Source organism: Leptinotarsa decemlineata, unplaced genomic scaffold (genome assembly GCF_025532065.1).
Source record: "Leptinotarsa decemlineata unplaced genomic scaffold, Ldec_3_MD MMD2_tig00001019_RagTag_RagTag, whole genome shotgun sequence".
Taxonomy (NCBI): Eukaryota; Metazoa; Arthropoda; class Insecta; order Coleoptera; family Chrysomelidae; genus Leptinotarsa; species Leptinotarsa decemlineata.
The window spans coordinates 6,338,875-6,357,793 of record NW_027412557.1 but is presented as its reverse complement, the minus strand read 5'-3'; the positions used below and the strand labels follow the sequence as shown (position 1 = coordinate 6,357,793).

The 18,919-nt window shown below is 33.7% G+C and overlaps 2 protein-coding genes across 2 annotated transcripts in view; both read right to left on the bottom strand.

Annotated features, from left to right (window-relative positions):
* The window catches only part of LOC111503294 (uncharacterized), a 578,705-nt gene that overhangs the window by 146,862 nt on the left and 412,924 nt on the right, over positions 1–18,919 (bottom strand). The gene's annotated exons all lie outside the window — the stretch shown is intronic.
* Positions 3,219–4,499, bottom strand: LOC141482328 (uncharacterized). Its single transcript, XM_074175407.1, has 2 exons — positions 3,809–4,499; positions 3,219–3,709 (listed from the first exon to the last, which is right to left on the bottom strand). Exons 1-2 carry the CDS (start codon positions 4,474–4,476, stop codon positions 3,322–3,324), a joined length of 1,056 nt encoding a protein of 351 aa, XP_074031508.1. The 5' UTR covers positions 4,477–4,499; the 3' UTR covers positions 3,219–3,321.

Here is an 18,919-nt window from a genome sequence, read left to right as displayed (position 1 = left end):
GATAAGAAGTGCTGAAGAAGATTTGGGTATAAAATATTCATCGGTTCAAAGAATCTTGCGAAGACATAAAATGCATGATTATAAATTCACCAAAATTCAAGCAATGAAGCCTCAAGATCCTCAACAGAGAGTAGAATTTTGTGAAATGTTGTTGACACGCATTCAAGAAGATCCACTTTTTTTAAATAAAATTATTTGGACTGATGAATCGAAATTTTCGAGAGAAGGAATTTTCAATAGAAAAAATCGTCATTATTGGTCCAGTGAAAATCCTCACGTCACAAGAAAAATTTAGTTTTAATGTCTTCTGCATGTTGATGGACAACAAATTGAGGTACGTGATATACGAGGAGTCATTAACATCCAGAAGCTACCTGAATATTTTGGAGAATACTGTAGACAGTTTCGTGGATAATCTGCCACTCGAAGATTATCGAAACTATTGGTACCAACTAGACGGAGCTCCTGCACATTGCACAAGAGAAGTGAGCGCAGAACTGGATAGACTATTTGACGATCGGTGGATGAGGCGCTTGGGACCATGGAATTGGCCAGCGAGATCACCCGATCTTAATCCATTAGATTTTTATTTGTGGGAAATGTTTAAAGAAAAAGTTTACAAAATACCCGTGCGTTCGAGAGATGAATTGTTAGAAAGGATTGCCCAAACATTTGAAGATTTGGATCCCAATGAAATCAGATCTGCCACCACGAAAGCAGTCAACACCCGCATTTTAAAGTGCTTGGAAGTGAACGGCCAGCGATTCGAACATATTTTGAAATATTCCACATTTTTATAATTTTTTATACTTTTTTATAATTATTCATATCAATATTTCCAATTTCAAGTTTCTTGGTGCTTTTTTAAAGTTTATCCAAACATATTGAAATTGTTCTGAATTCGTATAAATTTCTTGAAGTTCATTGGCGGTAGATTCGGATACATTTCATTGAACTTTCTACATGTTCTGCTGATAATTTTGTCACACTGTCCAAAAATAATAAACAAATTCATAAGAACTTCGTTTGAATAGTTTTGTTCCATCGTTTTGAAGGTATTTGCAACTTCTGAAGTGACGAAAATCTCGATATTATTAGGAGAATGTCACAACGCTACTGTCAAATAGTAATCATGGCCTGCTTACCAAATACCGAATGGAAATACCATTCTGAAGGGACATTTTCACAAATAAATGTTCATAAGTCCGAAACTTGACTAGTTAGGTATAGGTATGATATACATAGAAAAAAAGCAAATTTCAGCAGCTTTCCGAATTTCCAATAATATACAGGGTGTTCTATTTAAAATAATCAAATTTCAGCAACTTTTTCAAGCAAACGAAAAAACTGTATTTTTTTACCACCCTGTATTGAAGTAACGGAGATTAGGCTGACGTGTGGGAAGTGTCCAAGTATCACCTAACTCCAAACCAAATTTCGATATCATAGTACTTCTTAACTAAAAGATATCGGCATTTTTAGAAGTCATGATTTTCGAAGAAAAAAATTGAAATTAATTTTTATTTCGAAAACGGTAACAGATAGGTGTAGGGAAATATCAAGAAAAGTTGTCGGGCAATTGTTGGAGATTCCAAAAATAATATTATATACAGAGTGTTCCATTTGAAAAATCAAAGTTGCTACTGCTTTCTAATAGAAGCGGCAACACTGTATTGTCGAAAATATTTCAGTTGGCTAGAGAATATCCGAATATGCCCTTCATTAAATTTTCAAAGTAATCCGTTGTCTGGTTCACCAGAAACGTCTAATGTGCCATCCACCGTGAATCAGCCTGTATATTACACGATATAGTTAACAATAAATTACAAGAAATCACTCTCAAGTACTGAATAAGCTCAACAGTTTTCTGAACTTTATATTTTACTAGTTATTATTATATGATATGTTTTCAAAGTGCTTCTCTACATTTATAATTATCCTTTCTCATATTTTTATAATATGTTGATATATAATATGCAGATTTTATTTTCATTCAACTTTTCCAATACTTTATAGTAATATCCTATCATATATTCTTTCAACTTCTACATTTACATTCTTATAGTTTCGTTTTCATCAGCTTCAATATTCTACACTCACGTTTTATTTTACTAGTAATTATTATATGATATTTTTTCAAAGTGCTCATCTACAATTATAATTATCGTTACTCGTAATTTCATATTAGGTTATTATGTAATATGTAGGTTTTATTTCCATGTAATTTTTACAATACTTTATATTAATATTCTATTTATATTCGTTCAACTTCTACTTTACTTTTCCACTAACTCTATCTACTTCTCAAGTTATTTCTTCACAAATTATATCAACATCTGCAACTATACATGTTTATGAATTGGGTACGCACAAGCTGTATCCAATTCAGCTTCAGTGATTACCCTGTTTATTCATTCATATGTATATGTATATTATATGTGAGACTTCATTTATTCTATGACCATTCTGCGAAGCGTGTTGAATGGCACTAAATTTCTTTGGTCTCCGAAATCGAATACTTTCTGCGAGTTCTTTGAAACGGGTTCTAGTGACTCGCTCAGTCTGACCGACATATTTTTTGTAACAGTTTGAGGGATTTTTCTCAGGATCAGTAGAGAATCAATCAAAGACTACATACAATTGAAAAAAATCCGCATGGAACAAAATTACTTTCAGTTCAACATCTGCTTCTACAGACAGCACGAAAGCTCGGCAATAGAAAATATACTGTCGTTCTTAATAGATGATTTGTTTATGAGCATATTTGAATTGGAGGAAAAAGAGGAGTCAGAATACTTTAAAAGATATGTAGACAATGTATTTGCAATTTAAATCTGAGGTAGAGGACTTTGTTTCAACTCTTAACAACATATTTCCAAATATCATCACATATAAAATTGAAAACAAAGATAAGTTCTTATTCTCGGATGTCTTAGTGATTAAGAGACCTCAGGGTCTAGAATTTGAAGTCAATAAAAAATACCAGTACTTTCAGATATATTCCTGATAATTCATATGAATGTGGCACAAAACGGCAGGTCTGATCTTTCTTGTCCACAGGCTTGTTACTTTTTCCTTGAGCAAAGAAAGAAATGAAATTGTGAAAAATGTTATCAGCTATAATATCCCAAGGACATTGATAACTAACGAAATAATTTTATCACAGTTTTCGAAAGCACGTTATTTGGTAACATCCCGATGCCGAAGGCGGAGGGATGTTACCTAAAATAACGTGCTTGAGGAAGTTGTGATAAAATTATGAGTTATTTATCAATGTTCGAGGGATATTCGGTGAGAAAATTTTTTGCAATTCGAACAAAATTATTTATTGAACACACAGTTATTAAAAGAACAATTCGTATAATGATATTCCGTTGATCTTGCTGTATTTGCCTTGGTTACTGCATAGGTGTTTCCACGCATAATATTGATTATTTGGTTATGATGTTCCTGATCAATATTCAAATAAGGTTTTATGGAATTTCCATTATTGTGCCCAGTAATTTTCAACAGATGCTGTTCTTGAACTCCACTCTTAGCTAGTTGACTGACTGCAGTTGCTCTATTAGAGTGATTGGTTATTTTCCTCTGTTTCGTATCCAAGCCAATTGCTTCAGCAGAAGATTTCGTCCATCCATCGATTATATTTCTACCCAGAGGCATATTGTCATACCAGTTATCGCTTCCTGTCTTCCAGTGACGATTTGGCCTTAAAAATAGTTTATTTGTCTTGATATTTGTGCCTCGTTTTGATAATTTAATGAATAATCTGACAGGACAAGCATTGTTATCACTATTTTAAACTAACCATTTGCTAGAGGCGCAGTTCTTTGAACCCCCTTGGCAGGTTTTACTGAAAATTGGATTACATTCTATCCTATTAGTTGGAGATCCATTGTTGTCCTTTTCGATATGAAAATAATCAACTAAGCAAGCAGCACCTTCACCACCTCTCCAAGCCAATTCCACCGTTGCTATGTGATAAAATTTGCGTAGGAGTCCTATAGGGGTATTTTCATCCCAAAAGTTTATAATTTTACTCATTTCATTTGAAGTTAATGGTACTGAGCTTGTTTTGCGTTTAGTGGGATCTGTTTGTAAATTTCTTCGTGCTGCGTCGCGTGCATTCCGCGCTTGTTTGAATGCAACACTTTTAAAGGGGTCTAGCATGATATTATACTCCTTGTAATACTTTTCTTGTAATAATTTGCTTGTTATATTCCATACGGTTTTAACAGTAGCCTCCTTAAACTCTGTGCTATCCTTTTTTCTCATATTAATCGCCCAATCCTTGAGTATTAATGCAAGCTCTTCGAGAGTACGATTTCCATCCAATTCATATATTCTGGCGTCACAAAACTCCATAAATATTTTCCAAGTGTATTTTTTACTATTGACAGTATTTTTTGGTGTATTTTCTTCAATAATTTTAACAATTGCCGCATCATTTTGAATACCAAAGCGAGGAAGTGACATTTTCGAAATAAATTGAATTACTGAAATGTCAAACAACTTTATTATGTTGGTTGCTTAGCAATGTCATGACATAGTGATAACTACCCGTGAAAACTATCCATGGGTAGTTATCAGTGTAATGATGGTTTCATTGGTTATTTCGACACACATGACTAGAAATAGACAAATTTGATAGGATAATTTTTTTGGCAAAAATTTTCACGAAAATAGCTGTAGACTAGTTGTTGCCCCTGGCGGAGCTGCTGATTTGGACGAGGCGATATTCTCACAAAGATGGCTTTAAATCTTTTTTCTTGAATCTGAAAACTGAATTGATATAAAGTAGATGCCCTTAGCTATTTCCTGAATTTATTCTATATTTACAAACGGACGTTTGTCATGAATTATCTGTATCTTCTTTCATGAATATTGTTAATAGCGTCACTATTTTCCGGGTTTGAAGGCCGTGGATTTTTGGAATTTCTTCATAAGGAGGAGAAAGACAGAGGAGAAAGAAATTCCAAATATCCACGAAAGCCTTAACCATTTTGTGATCGTTATGAGTGCTTTATAATTTCAAAATGACATCTGCCAATTAATACAAAAATATTGAATATTAAAGATTTTTATGTCCTTTACCTTGAAATAAATTCCACCCCCTACATGAATACAAATGTCCAATCAAAATGTCCAATCAGTAAACCATTATAAAAATGAGAGGCTAGTCAGCCCTCATTGGTGTGATGTAGCCAAGCGTAGAAACATTCGGATGCAAGAAACACAAATTTACGGAACCATCAAAAGAAGCAAGCAGAAGTCTGTGCTTTCAATGAGAATGTATTGTATTTTCTACAAAATTCTAACAAAAAAATGACGAAAGAATTGAGTTTGAACCTGAACGAACACATGAGTTTTTTTCTTTCATGTTTTCATTGTCAATTCATTCATTAAATTAGTTTGAGATTTCTTCTCAAGGCGTTCGAGTGTTAGATTATGTTAGAACCACCAAATGATTTCGAGGATGCCCAGCTTGATAATGATAGCATCGTCCTATACAGTTGATGTATGATATTAAAGGTAACATGGACAAGGTTTGTTTTTTTTTGTTTTTTTTTGTTACTTGACTTTTCCATCAATAGCTGAATATGAAACTATAAATTTTCTTAAGGGCTTAATCAAGGGTGAATTGGTTGGTTTCGGAAAGAAAATTGTATAGCGAAGCACGTGTCGTGGTTTTTGTAAAACCTTTTATAGTGAAAGTCATACAATAAACTGTATTAATTAGTTTTAATATTGTTTTTCATCAAGTATCGGCTAGTTCAATTACCTACTGTTTTACCTACTGTTCATGTTTGTCTATATATTATATCTGTCAACTTTCGATCTCATGTAATGTTAGGTTTAAACAATGGTAAAACAATGCGCCTTGATTTTTGTTCGAAATCAGTAAAGACAAATCTCAAAAATCTTTTATAATTATGTATTCATAGCAACATGTTCAATGAGCCGATATGACTTCAATAAATTTGTATTGTATTTTTGAATATTGAAAAATCCTCACGATGTTCATATTCTGCGCTACCGAGAAGAGTGGCTCATTTAATTCACCTATAAAACAACCTACACAAATATTTTCGATATTATTCGCGGTAAATAACAGATTCAATTTGAGATTATATTTCATGTGGCTCCTTTTCAGACAGCTACATATATGTTCTTGTAATATTTATCCATAGCGGTTTGAAATATTTTTTTCAACGACCGCTTCTTCTTTTTCTTCTCGAATTGCATTACTTACTCGAATAACTAATAATTAAAACGTCAACGGTAAAGCGCTGTACATTTTTCACGAATGAAAATGGAAATTTTCAAAGAGTTTCAAATTCTTAAGATGCGATAAGTAGTCTGGTAGTATTTAAGATATGCCAGACGAAATAATTCATTAATTAAATAATCCATGAAAATGAAATAAATTGTTTATTGAAGCATATGAGTTATGTGTGAGAAATATTGAGAAGAAAACACAAAAGTCTACTTCAGAGAATGTTGAAAAATTTATTTTGTACTAGAGCCTGTGAGAAGTTGTCAGAATACTACCAAGATACTTTCTAATATTAAACAAAGTGTTGTATTATCTGACAACTATTGTATTGTTTTGAAGTTTTATAACAAAATTGGAAATTCCAGAACTTGATATTTAAATTCAATTGTTTTTCAACGAAAGTATTCTTATTTTATTTGTTCGTGTTTTCAATTGTTCTGTAATTTTTATTTTGGATAATTATTCATCACTAATATCCATACCATACCATCCATACCAAATTTGACATTTAGGTATCTATATTCGTGAATTATTGCTCCCTAGAATGATTTTCATTGGGATTGGCTAGTCTGGTAGATGTAGAACCAATAAAGGATGTTCTGATATTATTATGCACATTACTTTCCTAAAGAGGAGAGGGTTAGCTGAAAAGAGGTTGATATCCACGTAGAAATGAAAATTACTCTATCAACTCAATCAGAGGGGCTCGTTTCAACTATTTTCATCCTTCTAGCTGGACAATATTAGCAGCTGCATAGGAGTCGACCATATTCCCAGTCGAAATAGCAAAGAAATGTTCGAAAAACTTCCAAAGCATACACTCAAACACCTTCGAATTAATTAAATACAAAAACTTTTAAATAAACATACCACCGTTAAACAAAATATCCGTTCTTTTCCTATTTTTTTCGACTGATTCGTCTATAACTGCTTCAACAAAAGCCCAGGTAATACATTATAGAGTTTGATGAAAGGAAAATAAAAGCAATCTAGAAATATGTAAAATATCAGTAAAACATTTCAGTAACGGCATTTTCTTCAGATATTATTTTCTGTGAGGAACCTGAACCTATAGTATGAAATTTTTAAATATTTTAAATATACTCACCTGATGTGTTTTTTTTTCTGACCGGACAATATTAGGAGCCACACAGGAGTGAACCATATTTGTAATCAAAATAGCAACGAATCATTTGAAAAAGTTCCAATACATCTCCGAAGTAACCAAATCAAATACACAAATTTCGAAAAAACACACCATCGTAAAAAAAACAAGCAAGTCGCAAATTCGATACCGAATAAACCAAAAATATACAGGCACTCCGAATAAACCAAAAAGATACACGTACTCCATTATCATTTAAAAAACCTACGACTTCTTAGATCATGCATTCATATTATCCACCAGAAATGAGAAAAGAAACGATATAGGAAATAATCTTCATTTTCGATTATACATTCATATTTTCCACTATTGAATAAAAAATGAAACGTTACCAGTGTATCAACCATATTTGCTAACCTCGGCATAAATCCTTTTTTGAGCTGTGAGTCATAGCTCTTTCTTATAGTGTTATGTCTATCAAAAAAATGTGGCCCCTTGGAAACTGAAGTGTTTTATGAGTTTTTTACAGTCTCAATATCAAATCACTTATTGAGGTTTCAACTGAAATGCACTATATGTTTGAGAACATGTATGAGAACACAGTTTGATTGTGAAGAGGATATTAGGTTTCGACTTAAAAAACAATTGCAAACTGGCACTGCTAATGTTAAATCTCAATACCAAACCGATTTGGTAGTCACTAGGATGATCTATATCACTGAATTCACGAAACAAATGCATATATTATATTTAAAACAATATTAGCTGAAAATGATCAGTTATGATGATTTTTCATAACAAAAAAACCCCCGTGAAATCAGGTTTAAATCAAATGTTTTATTTATTTTTTGTAGCGATCTCCAAATTCTTCTTCATTCATTGGGGTAAAAGAAATTATTTTTCATTCGATTAGAGAGAAATGTATACATTTTTTTCATATGCATTTTTTTTGCTTCACTGAAAGTTGTGATTTCAGTGGAGCACCAAACTTATTAAGGATTACAAAGAATCGATAGCTACTGAAGATAGACATCATGACAAATCAGATAATGATTTTATGAAATTATCGACAACTTCTGTGTCGCATACCTAAAGATAAAAAACCAATTCCCGCGCGAGTGAGGAAATACTAATTAAAGAAATAAAAGAGACCTCGACCGTCCAACCCAATTATAAAGCTGTTCAAGATAAGGACCATAACGCTCCCATAGAACACAAGTAATCAAGAGCGCTCGAATGGGGTCGTTTACTCGGAGAAGAATGTAAACGTCGACTGTTTTCGAAAAAAAGGAGCGTGTTTTGTATGTGTCGAATACCAATGAGTATTTAGATATCTGTTATGACTACATATTATGAAATAAATTCCACCAGCCGCGTCTGTTTCAAACACCATCGGTTAAATTTGCATACGTTTTTCACCAAAAAATCAAGTGATTTAGTGTAAGGTTTAGGTCTATATTTCATAAATGTTTTGTGTGAATTGGAAATATGACGATGTTGTCCATGATTAGTCGGGGCGAATGCTAACTTGGAATCCCTTTTAGATACAACAAAACAAATTACTCCACATTGGTCTTATTTTATAGTTCTACTGCATAATACGCAATAGCATATGTTTGTCGCATGAGGAAAGCTTACTATTCCTATTATAATTCACATATAATATGGTATTTGAGAAGCTGTTTAGAAGAATACGATATTATCCTTCTCCTTATAATTACCCACTTCATCATATAAGTAAAATTGATATCTCATAACTATCGCGCCAGAAATTAAATTCAAGCACCACATTAAACTAGATATTCAGTCAATGACTACGTAATGTATATAATGAAAATGGAAATAAAGCATCTAAGAAACATCGTGGATATATTAGTTGCACTCCAATAAATGACTCATTTGAAGAATACCTACATGTCCTTAAATGCAACTTAAGGAATTTTTTTAAGAAATTGCGAAAATAAAACCATGTTTGCTTTTGCAAAAAACTCTGCCGAAAATAATATTGAAAGGAGTCAAGCAGAAAGTGATATGGATAATGATGGTTTTAGTACATGATAGAGAAATTTTTGTACCACTCAAAAATAATCTGAGAGAGTTTATTCAACAAAAACGGTATTAACAGTCGCTGCCTGCTAATACGATTCTTGTCATTTTCTGGTGTTTTGTCCTAGTCTCTAACTAGGATGAACCACACTAATTTACCTTTTCCACCCTCTAAAAAATATATTGTTTCGCAATATTTTTTATCACATGCCAAACAAATTAGGACACCTTGCCGTGGGGACCCTTAATTATCTTAGACAGGCAGGGTTTGAGTTTTCTATCGATCCCATAGATGAGATCTTCGTATGTTCTCTTCTACTCAGTTTTTCAAGGGCAGTTGAATATTGAATCTAACAAAAAATGCGAAACATCGCTGTCAGATGGTGGATCGTGAATGTTTTGTTTCTGAACTCCGGTTTCTAACCCCTTCGTGAAGAATTTTATGATTTCATATCAGCTTTGCTAATTTTCGAAATATTTTTTTTTATATGTAGTATGAAGAAAGAATGATTTTATTAAAACAACGATAAAAATAAAATAAAAACAACAATAAAAATTAATTGGCGCTCCGGGGCGACTTCATTGATTCCAGTGGCGCATTTGCTTTTTCAGCTGCAGGAAAACCCGGAAAAACCTGCAGCACCACATCATCTGAAGATCTTGATCTAACAATGTCCTCTCTTCCGTTTCTTCTTTGACCAAGGCGTAATAATGACCAAATTCAACGCCAGAACCACAGTGAACAATGACTGCATGAATATTATAATAGTGGTCTGCTAGGTTGAAATGTTCATCTATTTCGAACCTTCCAAAGAGTTTCTTGCTTCCGTTAGAGGTTGAGTCTTGTTTGAAAATCATCAGTGTTATTATAAGATTGACTGGAGCCTCAGCTATACTTGTTTCCTTATAACAGTCAGTTAGTTTGGCGCATGTTTGACAATACAGTCGATCATCACCTGTTAAAAATTCCATTTTCAGATGATTTAACAATAAGCTTTGCACGGACTGGTTATAAGTCGTATTAGGAAAAGCTAGATGAAGTTCCAGAAATTCACATAAGTTTTCGGTACTTCCTGAATATTTACCACAAAGTAATATTGTATTGAATATCATTAGTTGTATGTCGAATTTTTGAGAACTGATGACATTCACAAAGTGGGGAATCTTGTTCTGGTTCTTGTTAAATTGTTCACAATCAAAACGTTTCGAATTGTTTTGACAGCCTATCGGGTAGTTCTGATTCGAAACAACTTTTATGTGTACCATCTTCCCTTCAATAATTGAACAGTGACTACTAACTGAGTTGCCATTTTCTTTCGGGAGTTTTTTCAATTATTGGAGACACCACCTGAAAAAATCACTACATAAACCAGAAGACTTCTCTCCAAGTTCAGAAGACGACTAATTTTCAAATCCCTAGGTATTTGAATTTCTCAGGTTTTTTGAAATGCATTAACCAATTTTGAAGCAGTCAAAATTCGAAAACTAATTTGTATTTCTTCCAGTACACTTTATTTTGCTAATATCCATTTTCAATTTATTTTTATTTGTCGAAATTAGTCTCAAGAGTGTATTGAGGAGCCATACCTATGTATGATGAAACAACATGAGGATTTTTGAGAAAGAAAGTTTTTGGTTTTCTACTACTCCATCTTGATACAAAAAAAAGGGATGAGGGAATCTTTCAAAGGAAGGAAGGAAGTAATCAATTTGAAAATAAGTAACTCTATACATGGATGTGTAGATCATGCAGAGAAGTAACTTTCAGACACAAACTGAAAGAAAGTTCTCCTGAAACAGCTAATTTCATATAAACATTCAATTACACGAAAGAAAAAAACTCTTTCGAAACAAATACTTCTATATGAACACTGAATTATACAGAAGATACTTTTTTCTACTCAGTTTGTATTTCGAACATTCGTTGTGGAATAAAAATCAGATATCATTCACATGAGTTCTACATTGAATGAACTCATGTGAATGATATCTGATTTTTACTTCGGTGTAGTTAATTGTGTGTTTAGTGCTGATGACACACACAAACAAAATCACCTGTGCACTTGCAGAGCATGTCATCAGCACTAAACACACAATGAACTACACCAAAGTTAAAGTTTTGTGTACTGAAAGTAACTTACAAAAACGGTTGTTCGAAGAAATGTTCTTTATCAAAAGGAATACCAATAACATGAACAAAAAGACTGAGGTCAACAACCTCAGCAATATTTACAATTACATCTTAAAATTGGAACTAATTTCTCCAGTTTCTCCAAGCAACAGATAGTGTTTGGTTTGGGCACAGTGCTGAGTCTATCAAAAAACCATTTACTTCAGTTGTGAGTGTTTGGCAGCACTGTACACAGAGTCAGATAATTTTGATTTTGTTTTGTGTCAGCCATGGAGTTGGTCTGCCTTTTGGTAATCCTGGTGTTGGTTTTTTTCTGTCAAATCATCAAACTTCAAATGTCTTTTCATAATGTCAATTATCAAAATTCAAATATTTCTTCTCTCTTTTTGGTTGCTACCACGCCACCGAGTAAGTATCAAGCATGGCCAGTGACATAATTTTAAATGTTTAAATAAAATAAGTTTTTTGTACTTTTTCTCTGAAACTTTGAATTGAATGTGTGACTCTTTTCTACATGATGAAAAGTATCAACTTGGTTTTTCTCGTTGCCACGTCTGAATTTTTACTATAACCTCAAGTTAGTATGTACATTTTTTACCTATTTGTTTTACAATTTCGTTGCAATGTTTCAAATTTCTTGTAGATGTCTTGATAAAGGGAATAAACATTCTCGAAAGCTCGACCATATAACAAAGAGTATTCTTTAATCAACAGCCCAGTAATTTTGACTGCATCCCCAACAATATTCCATGTATTGTTCAATACATGTTCTATCTGAATAACACGTTCAGATAGAAGAGTGCCTAGAAGATGACAGCACGGCCAACTGTCGAAAGCGCTCGCAGATAATCAAATAGAAGTCATAAAGCTTCAAATCCTTTTTGTAACTTACATTAATAGTATAATATATATATATTCGATTGAAGTAAGTGTAAGGAACGTAATAATATACCTAATTTGTGCCGACTCATTCGAAATGAAACATTTTCTGTGATCGTCCCTCCCACTCTCTGTGCTTCACTGAATTCACTCTGTGACTTATGACAAATCGATAAACGACCCAATTGGTCCACTGCCGAAAAAGAAAACCGTCTGATATAAGAGGTGTGCGTGTCTTAGAAGAGATATAAAACAGGTATAGACCTACACAAAATCCACTAAAAGAGGCTATCGGAATGGTAAAAGACGGTCCCCGCTGCCGACATTATTTCTCCTTTCAGATAACACGCAAGAGATGTTAATTAAGAAATGAAGCTACCGGAGGCCTAATGAGACGATGGACAAATTAAAAATAAACCAGGTGAAACAGAGGCGGAGAAAATTTGGAAAACTAAATTATTTTTATTTTAAGACACTTGACAAGATTTCTATTAGGGTTTTCACGATTCAACCTGGTGACCTGAACTAATATTTAATATAGCAGGTGCAAGATGTTGCATTCTGAATCGAATCCAAAACTGAATGAACTGGCACGACGAAAAATTCGAATCCAGCTTCAAAACCTTTTATGGTATACCAATTTCAACTTTGACCGTGATGGCCGTGATGACTTTGTCGAAGAAATATCCGTTTTACCTAATTGTCAAATCTATTTTTTTGAAAATTTTCGGAATATTCAGTCTCTCAAGTGTTTGAGAGTGTCACTTGAAAATTGAAAACAAATATTGCACAATAGTGAAATATATTATTTGACTCATCATGGATGGTGTTTTCTTCATTTGAAAAAGGGATAATGTTTCGAATTTTATCTGCAATGTTACACTGCCTTTTTTTCATAAAATATTTCAGTTCAATATTCACTAAATAACATTTCTTGAATACTCACTTCGAAAGAATATCGTAATATTGATATATTAACAATGAAAATAAAAAGGGACCCTTTGACCAAGAAAAACGAAAATATAGGAAACGAACAGAAATTAGTTGCATGCTGGCTGGTGAGGTCTCAACAGAAATTCAAAGAAAAATCAATAATGAAGTTGTGAAATGAAAAATGTAATGAATTGAAAGGAGTATATTTTTAGGAGAGATTGATTTTCGAGAAAGAAAAGTTTTAGCTTTCTATTTCTGCATCTTCAAACAAAAAATGGAAAAATGTTTTTTGTATAATTCAATATTCATAATAAACGAGTTGTTTCGATAAATCTTTTTCTTCCAGTTTGTTAAATGTATAAAGTTGATTTTAATGTGCTTTACCACATGTTTTGTATAGAGATGGAGAAGTAGAAAGCCAAACACTTTTCGGGAGTCATATGATAGATCTCAAAAAAATATAGTCCTTCACCGGCAGCAGGAGTGATTTTGATTAAGGGCGAAAGTAACCAGGTATAATTCAATGCCACAAAAACCCAGGCATGGTTTTCTTCAAAAAGATAAATGCCTCCGAACAAGACATAATAATGTTAGTACAGACAATTCTGCTTTCTGCTTCGATAAGTTTGTTGGGGGTTAAAATCTGTCTGTCTGCTAAAATCAGTTTTTCCGTTAACCAACTGTCGCCGCCCTACGAATGACAACTCTTAGAATTCGAAATTTATGCGAGCTGAGGAAAAACGAAGTTTTACCTTTCAACGTGTGATTTCTAACACGGGTTGGACGATAGGAGGAAAAAATCGATCATGCGGCCTTGCGTTTCGAACCACCAGTTCACACAACGGTTTTTTGAGTGAATCACCAGGCTACCGTCCCAACAAAATTGGACACCAATATGTCTTGGCACAATCATACCGCTGGCTTGGATCACTGTTCCGAACCAGAAAACTGTACACACCTCAGCAAATTTTGATGCTTTATAAAGCTCTTTTCTGGATTACCTCCAGAAAAGAGTCATCCGCCTGTTTGGAGACGCGAACATCACGTACAACCTTGATAGTCTGTAACTTCGAAGAAATGTTCAAGATTTGCCTCTCTTCTATAGAAACATTTGATTCCACCAAGAGCAGTACATATCAGAAATACGCGACGGACTGTAGCTGCTCATCGTTTTGAGGTTCAACTCAGTACACCTCTAACTTCACTTTTCAAAAACTATTTCATTTGAAGAATGTGTTTATGTGGAATTAACTTCCTGAGAACGTTTTTCCAAATGGAATTGATCTCCAGCGATTCAAATCCAATGTGAGGCACTACTTTCATACAGGCACCGCTCTTAGAGCCCTCTAAGGATTTTTCTGTAGTGCTTGTGTTTTGTCCTTGGGAAATATGTATAATAAGTTCAAGCCAGTTTTAGGTGATGCACGTGAAAATATTGAAAAAGTTAAAACAATAACATTTGTAACTTACCAAAAGTTATTACACGGCTTTCATGAACTTGAATGTCATTCAATACTGTGATCATTTCAAGTAGAATTCAAAAAAACATATTATGACAAGGAACTGAAAAAGTTATGCAAAGGTATACATACCTGTATGACTTGAAAAAATTAGTTTTTTTTATCATAAATGACCACAAAAGCCGTTCACGTTTACACCTTTGCATATAACGGTCATTTTTCCGAAAATTAAAATTGTTTCCATCACCCCATCACATTTTTTGTACGACGTTTGATTACGAAAGATCCAAGTCGTAATGAGTATTTGAATTTATGAAAGCCTCACAAAAAATTCCGGCCCCACTTGGATAGTTTTGTCCTTTTTTCCACCCACCACTGGCGGTATAAGGCTAAAACTCATTTTCTACTTCAGGACTATATTAGTCAAACATTTTTAAGAAGTATCAAAAACCCCATAAAACCCCAATACTTGAGTATTGGTGAGTGGTCTCTCCGGTCAGATGGTAAGAGTACGGCTCTGCCGAACTCTCAAAACCCGATTCAGTCCCCAATGGGGTTGGTACAAAGTATGTGATCTGCTAGTTTATCATTTTCCAAACAGAGATGTCACACACTGTCTTCCGACAGTCCGAGTCTCTGCAAGAGCGGTGTTAGAAGCCAAGAGCTTCTAACACCGCTTGACTGTCCGAGAATATTTTTATTGGCTTGTGTATGAAGTTGGATTCTTCTGATATCTCCGCATACAATTCAATAGCGTAAATTTCCGCTTGAAATACAGTCGCTTTGGTTCTTAGGTAGGTTGATATCTCTTTCCTGGGTCTGCGACTGAAAACACTTGCACCAGAATCTGAAGGTGTTTTTGATACATCTGTGAACCAACGACTATCTGCTCTTAATATTTTCTTCTCCCAGAGGATCCAGTCCTCTCTACTCGGGAATAGTACTCCATAAGGCAGTTTGTAGTTGACAGTTGGGGTTTAAAGTTGGGGCATTAAATTGATTTGTGCAATTGGCAATGTGCACATGTCTATATGCAGTCCATCTAGCCTCTCTCTCCAGAAAAATGTGGAGAGGAGGTAAATCTAGAAGGATCTCCATGGCCACTGACGGTGTGGTACTGATGGCACCACTGATGGCCAGACAAGCCCGTCTCTGTAAGCCAGAGAGCTTCGCCTGGGCCGTTTTCTGTAAAACCTTCGGACACCAGGCAATTGCATCATAAATGGTCATTGATCTAACAATCATCACATAAATCCCCTGGATTTGTTTGGAACCTTAACCACAAGTTTTACCAAAAATCCTTCGACATATCCACAGGGATAATCTGGCTTTTTGTAAAACTTTTTCCTAGTGAGCATTCCAGGTGAGTTTTTTATCAAGATATTCCACGTCCGTTCCAAATGGAATGAACTCACCATTGAGAAAAAGTGGCCTTAGATCGTCCAATTTTCTCCTTCTGGCGAAGGGGATTATCACAGATTTGCTGGGGTTGACAGATATCTGCTGCCTCAGTTTTTATAGAGGCGTAGGTACACTGTTTTTTTCCCGAATTTGTCAAACGTATTGTATTTATTTTATATACCTATCGAACACAATGAAAAACATTGTTAACAATTAATTTTCTGTAGACAACAGGATATTATTTTAAATCTATGCAAAATCAGTACTCACTAGTTGAAAATCCATACAAGGTGATCTTACAAAAACTGAAAAGATCATGGAGGATGTCAATGAAAGGGTATATTCATAAGATATGTTCCAAGAGAATGCAATTCTAGGAAAAACAAAACGAATATTTTCAAACTCTCACTGAAGTAAAATTAATTTCATCACCAGAAAAATTATAATTCAGTAGGGGAAAACTACATTTTCTTGAATGATCGTGTGCTCATCAATATACCTTTCAATACAGCCTCAGGATCATTCTTATTCTTGCAAAATCAAAGGACACCGTGGAAACTAAAAACAAAACCTTTATCTACAAGGCATCTTGTTCTTATAGTAAGAAATCGGAGCATATTGATATCACATCATGATACGGAAAAATATACCAGTCATATTGGATCAGAAAACTGAGTTGGTCGAATTGAAGCCTGCTGAATAACTTCTCACTTAAATGAAGGCGACCTACGTGTATTTTTCTGGAAAAAATTCACTTCATTCATTAATTTGTAAGGAAAGGAAAACTTCCGATGGAAGGAAGAACAACTGAAACGATGTACAATGTAATGTATGAAAGGCTATATTATGCAATTTCAATTATAAGGAAAGCTTTCAACTTCCAGGTGAATCGACAGGAGTTTTAGAAATAAATATTAGTATTCAACCATTTGTCAGTACCTTATTGAATAGCTTTCACAAACTATTCTTCGAATCCTAGCTGAACTTTTACAACTATATAATAATGGAAAATACAAACTGCTCCACCACAATGACTGTTCATGAAAATTCCTTAATATTATTCATTCAGGTTCTGAAAAAAAAAATTGAAATAATCCCGGAAAACACTGTTCTGGGTACGAAATGTATCTATCATCAATTCATCCATTATTATTATACACACCTAGTCTAGATATTCATATGTTCTTCATTATGTTATCAATATATTTTTTTATTGTTAAGCTCGAAGCCTCTTTGTCTTCCGTATTATTTCCCACAACGTTTCAAACTTCATCAATCTCTGCGCCACTGACAATGAACCTCAATTTTGCTCAATTAAATCACGGCCTTTATGGCCTCCTGTCCATACTTATTCCGCTACTGATGAAGGTTTTTTATAGCCTGTATTGATTTACATTTCTCTCGATTTATGTGTGCTACCCTACGCAGTATTCGATAATCATTTGGAAAAACCGGTAGGTGCTTTATCTTAACCTGAATCAATTTATGACGGGTAAGAGATTGTTGCATATTGGCTTTTACGAGTATTCATTGAGTACGTATGAAACCACATTCGACGGGACAATAAGGAAAGTGTTGAAGACCGAAATTTAATTATTTGGGATTTAACGAACCACAATTGATTTTTCAGAAAGAAAATTGTCTCGAAGCAACTACCTCCATATGAACATTGCATCACACGAAAATAATTTTTTTCTATTCAGATTCTATAACAAGCATTCGTTATGGGACTGAAAGGGCTATCATTTATAGCTATTACACAATATGAAAGAGATTTGATATAAAATGTCAAGTGGAACACTACCGTCCTCAATGGTGTACTTCAAAGTTTTGGGACGAGTCATTTGTCATATGCGTTTTAGATAACATAACATTTCAGATAACATTACAAAAGGAAACATTCAATTCTTTCAAAACACCGGAGTAAACAAATCTGCTCATGTCACGTATAGAGTACGTATACATATTCATATTGGGATTATCTATCCTAGCCATTCGAATTGAAAAGAAAATATTCATAGAAAAACGCTTTTTGGCTTTCTACGTCTCCATCATTTAATAAAAACTGTTTCGATGGGGTTTTTTCTCCAGCGCTTCTCAACGGAAAAACTTTACAAGGAAACTAAGTTGTTAAATGTAAGATGTCTGTACAACTATACTAGTGTTTAAAATGGGTATTCTCAAACATTAACAGATATAGAACTAATATACCCAGACCCACAAGATTCTCAGAAAACTCAAATATCCAAATACCAATTTACAGAAAAATTCATACATACGCAGAGATTCGTCTTTTTCTTTGATCCAAAAATATTCAACATGCTTCCAATAAATCTGAAGAATATCAATAATGCAAATAAATTCAAAACTGTCGTGAAACAATATCTTATCGAAAATCCAGTAATAATTGTTATATTTTTTGAAGAAAAAATCAAAACAGCTGTTAACACTGACTCGAAAAACCATTGCTTTTTTTCCCTACATTCCCTCTTTCTATGTTTTCTTTGTATTCTATGTACCTATTCATTTATTTTCTATTAGTATTTACTAAATGTCAAATTATTATTTATTGTACACTTTAAATTTTGTTCATGAATGAGTGAATAAGCACAATACAGGCATTTTTATTCCTAGGTGTCATTTACTCATTCAGAATGAATTACATAATATGAATTATTTCATATGTA